Here is a 9772-nt window from a genome sequence, read left to right as displayed (position 1 = left end):
TACTGTTTAAAAGTGTCACACATCCATATTGATTTGTCATATATCAAAAATGAATTATCTTTTTATAAAAAAGATGACACTTCTCAAAATTATATACTTAAAATTATAGGTTTCAAAATAAAAAATAATCTAGATTTTAACATATGATATTTTTAATTTATATTAAAGTGTACCTAACACAAGAGGCATAATAAGTATTTTTATAAAATTATGACCTAAATACATAGACAAAATTACTAATTAAATTTAACTTATAATTTTCTTAGTAATAAGTGCTACTGCACCAGTTTTAAGGGTTTTCAGGGTTTTGGATGTCTGTTTTTGAGATAATTTTGAGGGGGTTTTAGACCCTTCTGGTACTGTTGGTCAGGATTTCAAAACCATTTTCCTTGCCTAATGTGATTATCAAGATGCTATGAAGAAATTATGTTATTGGGTGATTTCTGATAACTTATATGAATATTTCCATTTCTTTAATGTATGATCAATAGTCTCATGTATTGGTGTACTATGTGAATGTGAAGTGATCTCAATGGTTTCAAAGGTATGGAAAAAAGTTCCAAGGAGGAACTTCTCAATGGTGGTTTTCAAGTATTGTAAGTATGAATGTAAGAAGCTGAGTTCTGATGGGTTATCTTGACAATCTAATGACCATTCATGCTCATGTAGAGAGAGTGATGAATCATGTTGTGAGAGTAGCAGGAGGTCTTAGAGTAGGTGCTTCCATTATGGCCTAAGACGTGGTACAAACTAACCTTGTGTGGTAGCTTTGATGGTTGTCAGTTGTTCTACCACATAAGTGCATAACCCACCATGGTCCTAGCTTGGGCGCCTTTCTCCATCTGGCAAAGGGCATGTTAAAGGACTAACCTTGTGTGGTAGGTTTGATGGTTGTCAAGTGTTCCACCACAAAAAGGCCAGAACATATTATAGGTCGACATTCGTTGTGTATCTAGATGGTCAAGTCTAAGTTTGTTACATATTTATGATGAATGTTTATATTATGTGAAGTGTAAAACATGTTGTAATGCTATTTTATTATGATAAATTGTTTTACCACTAGCTTACCCTTGATTTTTTGTGTTGTTTGTCTTTGTGTTGCTTTCTCTTTTACAATGATCACCTAAATGGTGTGAGCTTATAAAGACGTTCTTTTTAGTCGTTCCAGCGAGAGATGATTATTTGTAATCTGTTTTTGAGTTAATTGGACTTGCTCAAATAGTTAGGTGCTAGAAATTTGGTGTTGAAGGTGAAAATTTGAGCTTAGGTGCTTTTGGAGTGTAAAAAATGGTTTAATGCACCAATCTTGAGTCTAATGATCAAATGGATGCTTACTTCTACTTATAAATGTGTTTTCCCATCAATTATAATGTTTAGAGAACTCCTTTGATCAATAGAACAAGTCACAAGTGCATCAAAAGTCAATTTTGAAATGATTCTATTATTATATATGTAATGTAACATTTTAGTAGTTGAAGTTTTATATTATTAAAATGGGATGTTAAAATATGAATGTTATTAAAAATGATAAATGATGAATGGATTACATGTACATGAATAATAATATATGAATTTTTATTTATTCAAATGTAAATGTTATTAAATGTGATAAGAGATAAATGAATGAAATGTAAAAGAAAAAGAGTATTAAATTATGTTTATTTTTAGGAAGGATGTACTATGTTATAATATTTAAATTATGTATTAAATTTAAATTTTAAAAAAGATGATCTGACTTTATTAATATTGAATTCATATAAAAAAATATATTAAATGATGAGAATTGACTTCACATAAAATATTTAAAACTTTAAATTTCATATGTCTAAAAAAAAAACAATATATTAATTCTTTTACATTTCAAAAAACTTTCCAAAACTCATTAGTATTTATGAAAGGAAAATTTAATATTAAGTTTTGGAGGATTTAAATTCTTTCATTTTTAATGTCAACTCAAAAGTGTTAATGAAAAAAAAAATTCATGAATCAAATTGACTAAGTCAAGAAAAAAATGTCAGAAGATTATTTACATTTTTTTTTCACCTCTTTTACTTTTTAAATCTATATATCCATTTTGTTTGATCCTTTATATGAAAATTTTGCTCAAACTACCAAATATATTTACAACTATACAAATATCTTCATGTTTTGAAATATATTGTTTTAACTGGTAAAGAAGTTGATATACTTTTTCCCCTTATATTTCTGTCTTAAAAGTTCCTTCCATATTTGTTCAAACAAATCCACAAATGACCAAAATCTATGATCCAACAAATAAGCCTTGCAATTTATTGTCATGAAACCAAATTGATCTTTCTTGAAAATTAACAGTAAAACTTTATTTTAGCTTTAGGAAAACAGAATATTAAGAGATAAGTAGTAGCAGAACAACTTTTTACATGCATAAGTTTAATATAATAATGAATTACTTAAATTTAGAAAAGCATAATGCAAAGTGTCTTTACAGGGCATTCAGAGGAAGGTGAAGAGAACAAAGAATTGAGCAAGGTAATAATGTGTTATAATTTATAGTCTTTGATAAAGACCACGTGAGAGAGTACCAGATTCAGTAGGAGGTACCTGATAATCTCTTATTTTTTTTTTCATCGTACCCTACAAAGAAAGAGAAAAGTAAGTGCATATACTTTTATGTCACCTAGAATCTGAGGTTCATGAGCTGAGCTCCTCCGTGTGAAAAACCTGTAAAAATTACTATAAGAACATTTTCAATCAACTAGTACTAGTTATGTTTGCTGCTCCAGCATCTTGTTCTGCTAAGATCCCACTGGAGCACTTTTAGCCCTAGCAGCTGGATGATGGAGGCACCGTGCTGGATTGTGAACTGCTCTGAGCTTCAACTGTTTGTAGATGCTGCTGCTGCTGCTCCATCTGAGCTCTAACTTCGGCAAGCAATGTCTTTATCTGAGTTCCTGTGAGAGTCTCGTGCTCCAAAAGAGCATTTGCAAGTGCATGATGCTCCTTGCTGTGAGTGGTCAGAATGGTTTTTGCATTGTTGTAACCTCTCTCCACGAGTTGCTTCACCTCTTTCTCAATGAGAAGCCTTGTCTCTGAGCTCATGCTCCTCCCTTTATCATTGTATTCGTGAGTGACTGGTCCAACTTCATTGCCCATGCCATATTTGGTAACCATCATCCTTGCCGCCCTAGTTGCTTGTTTGAGCTCAAAGGATACAGTAGAAGAGACTTCTCCGAAAATTAGCTCTTCAGCTGCCCAGCCTGCCATGCAAACATCTATCCAGGCAAGAATTTCTTTACGGGAAACGCTCTGCTTATCATCATCGGGCAATTGCCTAACCCTGCCAAGAGACGTAGCGGTGGGAACTATAGTTGCTTTGTGAACAGGGTCGGCCCCATCAGTATAAATGGCAACAAGGGCACGACCACCCTCATGGAAAGCAGTGAGCTTTCGTGTCGCCTCAGATACAACAGTTGACTTCAATTCACTGCCCATCAGTATCTTCTCTCTTGAATGCTCTAAATCAGCCATTGTCACAGCTTTAGAATCATTCATTGCAGCCCTGATAGCAGCCATGTTAATCAAGTTTGCAAGATCAGCACCAGAGAACCCAGGTGTTCCTCGAGCAATGATCTTTAGATCAACATCAGCATCCGTTACAACCTGTATTTTATTGGAGATTAAAATCCATGCAAACAAGTTGGTAATGCTGATCAGAGTTATACATATAATGGATGTAAAAAATGTTAACTTCAAAATAAGTGGGTGTGAGCCATACACGAGTATCCAATTGATAGCCAATCATTGCCCAAAAAGAAAGCATAAAACGCAGTGTTTAGTACCAATATGTTGAGAGCACTAACCATGTACCTCTGAAAAATGGAATCATGTTGTCAATCCAATCAACCAAATACGATACATGCTGATATGGAACCTCGGACCACCCAGAGAGACCAATTATTTGGAAAGCCTATTCTAGGAAATATAGGCCTTAGCCTTAGCTTTACTATTTACACCAGTTTTAAAAACTGGATTGTTAGGACTTAGTTTTTATAATTTACATTTGATAGTTTCTGCAGAGAATATATGTAGTTTTGTTTGTATTTGTTTATCTGTTTTCTATTTTTTTTTCTTGGGAGGGGGAGGAGGGCAAAAAGTTGTTAGGTTTGGTGATTTTTGGCCAGATAACATCTCTAGAGTTCCTGAGGTCCTGGACAAGAAATTTGCAAAAGGGATACGTGCATATGCGGCAGGTGAAGGAAAATTCTGAGAAGATTATGTTGTAGTTAAGAAAACTAATGGGTGAGCCATAAGTGTGAGTATGAACAAGGCAGTTCGTCACACTAAGAAGGGAAAGGACCATGTTCAAGCAACCATGGCATGGATGAGTATCAAATTGCAGTTATAGTGGAACTGCCATCCTTTGACGGAGATGACCCTATTGGGTGGATTACTAAGGGTAGGAATTTGTTGAAGTTCAAATTCTAGTGGAGAAGTGAAACTAAATTAGATACAAATGGGCTAAATATGGGATTCTAGAAGCTGAAGGGGAAATGGTGATATGGTTTGGGGTGCAATTATATGAAAACACTTTCTGAAAACTGGCTGAATTGAAACAACAGGCTTGTGTGAAGAATTTACAGAATAACTTGAATTGCTCCCATCGCATGTTCATCCTTTACCCAAAAGAACATTTTTTTGGATTATCTTTTGGGTGGTTTGCAACCTGAAATGAAGCATTAGATGTAACTCTTCAACCCAAAACGAAAAATTCAAGCCATGCCGCTTGAACGCATCTAGAGGCAGAAAGAAATGCACTTACTTATTTTACAAGGAGTGCAGGTTGGATAGAGAAAATAGGGCCTTCGGGCAGTGTTTCAAGGTCATCAAACTTGCTGTTTTGCTCATGACGGACCGAATGCACGAACTTTAACCTTGTTAGAAGTAATTATTAAATCTGAGTGTGTTATAGTAATCATTATGTCCAAGTAGAGAGTAGTGTGTTCAAAACATCTTCCAGCTGTACCTAATTTTGTACCTAGGTGTTTAGTGCAGACTTTAGATCTTCCATGCTCTCTTATATCAATTTTTTCCATTATAAATAGAAGATCATAATAGGGATCTTTCAAGTCTTCCAAAAATATATTTTCTCTCATTTTTTATCTCAAGTAACTTAACTGGACTTCATAAAACTGGTTTAAGGTTTTCTCTCTACTTATATGGTATGATTTTTATCTCTAGTAAATGAGAGATTTTCAGCATAGGTACATGAATGAAAGAACATAAAACAAAGTGTAGATCCCCTTTTACACAAACAGAATATATCAACACGATGTGAACTGAGATACCAGAGAATACTGTTTCAAATTTGGCCATCAAAAACTTTATACTCTAATACTATGTTGAACATAGTAAAACTAGGTATAAAATTAATTTCCCTTCTATCTAAAACACAAACACAGATAAGGTAATATATTTATAATAAAGAGTGATACAATACATGACAACCAAACATAAATATGATAAGTAGAAGACATTGTTAAAAACAAAATATCTTCCAATATCAAACAATAGCAAACGCAATAACAGTGCTTTTGAAATTGTTCTATGATGCTCATTGCAAGAGATAAAACCATACCTTTGACATGTGTGATTCCAAAATCTGCTGTCTTCCTCTTACATCCGGATTGGGAACCTCAACTTTGCGGTCAAACCGCCCAGGTCTCACCAATGCATCATCCAATGATTCCGGAAAATTAGTTGCCCCAATCAAAATTATGCCCTCATTAGGCTTGAATCCATCTAGCTCAATCAATAACTGATTTAATGTCATCCTACGCCAATTTGATTCAAGTGGATTTCGCTTACCTCCCATAGCATCAATCTCATCAATGAATATTATACAAGGTGCTACCTTCCTTGCTTCAGAAAAAAGATCCCTCACCCTTCGCGCACCAACACCAATATATAACTCATCAAATTCACTTCCACTGCTACAAAAGAACGGAACCCCAGCCTCACCAGCAATAGCTCTAGCCAACATCGTTTTTCCAGTACCAGGTGGACCAACAAGCAAAACTCCTTTTGGAAGCTTACCACCAAGACGAGTAAACCGCTGTCACAAGGGAAACAAATCACTATAATAAATATGACAAGAAAATATATAAGCTATTGTATCTTGTCAGGAAATAACCATATAAAAATATAACACAAGAGTTTTGGAAATAGAAACATGCTATAAGACTTGAATTTGGATGTTTTGGAAAAATCAGTGAGTATATTCTCAGCTGATGCATGTGTATACATACAAAATGAGTACAAGTATATCTCAAAGAGTATACACCCAAAAACAGCTTTATGTAAGTTGTACACTACTCCAACAATCATAATTTTAGCAGTTAGTATATTATATCCGTGTTATTTGAGTTTCAGACATTATTATCCAAAGAAAGAGATGCAATTTAGTCAAAAGTTTCCCTATTTTTTTACTTGAAATCAATGACCTGTTCACAGACTAGGAGCTAGATTACTTTACATGGCCCTAAATCAATAATCACATGATGTGATCAAGAAAAATAAACTAGGCCAGGACATGTAATGATGAATATATGTTAAATTGTTAGAAATTATATTAATTATATTATATCTACATACACAATACCAGTTCAAGCGTTCAATCATGGTTGCACAGTGCCTGAAATGTATGCAACAGGAAGCATGAATTTATGGCAAAAAAGCTACCTTAGGATCTCGAAGGTATTGAACAATTTCTTCCAGCTCAGCCTTTGCCTCATCAACACCTTTTACATCACTAAATTTTGTGTTTGTTTCCATGACGGGTGTCAGTGTTTCATTTATACCAAGTCCTGGGAAATAGAGAAAAACAAACCAGAGAACATGTCTTCTAAGATCAGATTAAAAAAACAATATGAAAAAACAATACTGACTAGGAAATACCTTTTCTAATACCACTATCTTCATAGAGTGCTGCTAAACCACACATCACGATAAAGGTATACAAAAAGATCCTGAACGTTGTCCATATCTCCTCTTTTATATTCCAACGTCCTCTAGCCACGGTGTGGATTGGATTACTAGAAGTTCCAAAAATATTTTCTTTTCTTGATTTTCCTAAATTTCTTAAAGCAAAAAGTCCAGCTGCGGTTTCTTCCTCACTCGCTACCGATTTGGACATGCCTGGAATCTCATATCACCTCTGGTCATAATTTATGGTCTAAAAAATATGCTAGAGAAAAAAAATATCCAAAAAGACTGATGCAGTATGATCAATATCACTTTAGACAAGTATTAATTCAAGTGCCCTGGTAAATGAAGAGTTCTATAATCCTTGCCCTGGTACTTTTTACTTAATCAAAATAGCAACTTTATAATCAAAATAGCAACACTTTTGTTTGATCAAAATTTGAAGTCAGGAAAACTTCTTGGTCAGTGAATTCTAGCAGACAAAATTCCACCACTTCCACACCCCTACGAAACAATATAGTACCCTGAAAGAAAGTAGAACCACTAAAACCGCATATGGTTCTCTGCTTGGCAAAGACCTTATATAATTAAATAATGAATAAAATTAAAAGGTCAATCAGCAAGTATTAAGAGATACAGGGGAATCAAATGTTACGTCTCTAAAGGACGAAGCTTATTACAGATACAATACCAATGAGAGACCTGAACTTAATATAAAAAATTGACACCATTCTTTACTTAAAACCTTAAGGTAAAAGATTAATAAATCTTCATTTTTATACGGTCTACTACTTTCGTAATTGTATGTAATAAGAAACTTAAACTTACACTTAGAATTATAACATCAAGCAAACAAATATGAGCAGTTCAACCGAAATAAGCACCTCTCTTAAATGTCTTCATTAATTCAGTTTTGTCAAGCCTATCAACTTGCACCACTGCTTTCACGTATTCGGAAACAGCTGAGGTATTATGCAAAGATGGTTGGCTTTCAAATTCTCTAATCACAGCCTCAGGATCATTCCGACGGTAAAGCTCTTTGAGATAAGCAACTTTAGTGGCTTCAACTGCATCACGCACTTGACGAGATATACTGCCAAAGTAGCGAGACTGAAATCTCTCTTGGGCACCCAAAAGTCTATAACCTACATATATAATTTTGAAAGTGCAAAAAACATAAAGCTAAATGCCAAACGGAACTCAATATCCAATAGTACTTTGAACATGAACGTATACTGAAAGTAAAAACAGCCATGAATAATTACACAAAGAAACCAATTCATCCACTCCGAAAAAGAAAAAGGAGAGAAAGATAAAATAATCCCACAACACAAAAAAATTGTTGAAAGTTAATTCCCAAACCAACATAATCAGGGAATAAAATTAAGCTATATTAAGAAAAGCAAAACTTTTAACTTATACAAGCAAATGACAAGAAGTTAACTATAAGAATAATGCATGGTCTAGGAGGAAGGGATCTATACCTGGACGATTTCCAAAGTTATTGACAGAAAAATAGCTTCTAGCAAACACACTTTGAATCCGTCCAAACTTAGATTGTCGTCTTGCAACCTGTAAAAATAAATTATGAAAGTAGCTAAATCATAAATAAATCCAAGATATAAACAACATATGCCAACTAGTTTTGTGTAAAAACTAGCAACATAATCAATAATGCACACAACATGTATACCGAACACAAGTTCAAGTTCTCATATTTCCCTGGTGTAAATGGAAGGGTTTGAAAGTAGAATCACGAGCAAATTATCAAAAGCTCGACGACTGATAAAAACACTATAAGACGAACAGTAATAAGTTAAAGATCAGCTCTGCAAACCCGATACTTGAAGCCTCCACAGGATATTCATTCGTAAGTCACAGAACAAAAAACTCCATACACACAAATTACCGTATAACGCAACAGGCTGAAATCGATACGGATGCAATCTCCGTATCGGAGATTGACGAAGGACGTACTGAATTGAGGAGTAAAACTTGCCTGCGATATGGAAAACCTCAAAGCCATGCTCGCGTGATCGACCTATCTGATTAATTCTTGAAAATGAACCTTCATAAGATTGGTGTGTGTTGGAAATGTTTGAATGAATTGAATAAACGGAAAAAGAAAATCGATAGTATACCCTTTTCAGTTCAGTTATGTAACTGAAACTCTTTCCTTCCGGAAACCGATTTCCATGCAAGTTTCTTCTTAATATATAATCTATAACATTAATAAAGTAATTTTTATTCAATAATTATCATAATAATTATAATAATAATCTTTCTATAATAAGAAAAAAAAGTTGACACACTCATATGTCTCCACTACTAATTTAAAAATGATATTCCACCTCTACGACGTTAGTTTTTAAGATATATAGGAATTAGAACGGGGTGTTCTGGGTTTTATTATTTCATTCTAAGTAAAAATTCATACATATTTTTAGAGTCGTCAAAATGGGTCACAATCCGCAAGTCAACCCAGCTCACCACGGGTTTGGGCCAGGTTGGGTTTGAAAAAATTGAATTTTTTTTATGCGGGTCAGATTTTAACCTGGCTCATTTAAACTTGATTCGTGTGGGTTGAACCCGTAGTGGATCGGGTTAACCCGCCAACCCACCTACCTAATTTTACTTTTTTAATTTATTATTTTATTTATGAAATTCTAAAAATAAGAGACTTTCTTCACTCAGTGTGTATACCAAAAAAGTAACTTCTGCTCTCACAAATCACTCTCACGGAACTTGCTCTCATTTACGGGCTCTCATTTACGGCGGTGCTGTCACTCTCACTTCTTCACTGAAATTCTTC

At 34.1% G+C, this 9772-nt stretch overlaps 1 protein-coding gene across 1 annotated transcript; it reads right to left on the bottom strand.

Moving 5' to 3' along the window:
• Positions 1-2499: 2499 nt before the first annotated feature.
• Positions 2500-8986, bottom strand: LOC106763742 (ATP-dependent zinc metalloprotease FTSH 4, mitochondrial-like). The gene is made up of 7 exons (XM_014647905.2): positions 8870-8986; positions 8439-8532; positions 7845-8096; positions 6934-7173; positions 6718-6842; positions 5615-6091; positions 2500-3639 (listed from the first exon to the last, which is right to left on the bottom strand). Exons 1-7 carry the CDS (start codon positions 8984-8986, stop codon positions 2803-2805), a joined length of 2142 nt encoding a protein of 713 aa, XP_014503391.1. The 3' UTR covers positions 2500-2802.
• Positions 8987-9772: the final 786 nt, after the last annotated feature.

The sequence above is a fragment of the Vigna radiata genome, chromosome 6 (assembly GCF_000741045.1).
Source record: "Vigna radiata var. radiata cultivar VC1973A chromosome 6, Vradiata_ver6, whole genome shotgun sequence".
Classification (NCBI taxonomy): domain Eukaryota; kingdom Viridiplantae; phylum Streptophyta; class Magnoliopsida; order Fabales; family Fabaceae; genus Vigna; species Vigna radiata.
Note: the sequence above shows the minus strand (reverse complement) of the source record. Positions and strands in the feature narration are given on the sequence as shown.

Coding starts and splice junctions, on each gene's coding strand:
- LOC106763742 (XM_014647905.2), bottom strand. CDS start 8,986: ATGGCTTTGAGGTTTTCCATATCGCAGGCAAGTTTTACTCCTCAATTC. Junction 7,174..7,844: donor AATGAAGACATTTAAGAGAG/GTGCTTATTTCG, acceptor ATGAGATTCCAG/GCATGTCCAAATCGGTAGCG. Junction 6,843..6,933: donor AGATAGTGGTATTAGAAAAG/GTATTTCCTAGT, acceptor TCTATTTCCCAG/GACTTGGTATAAATGAAACA.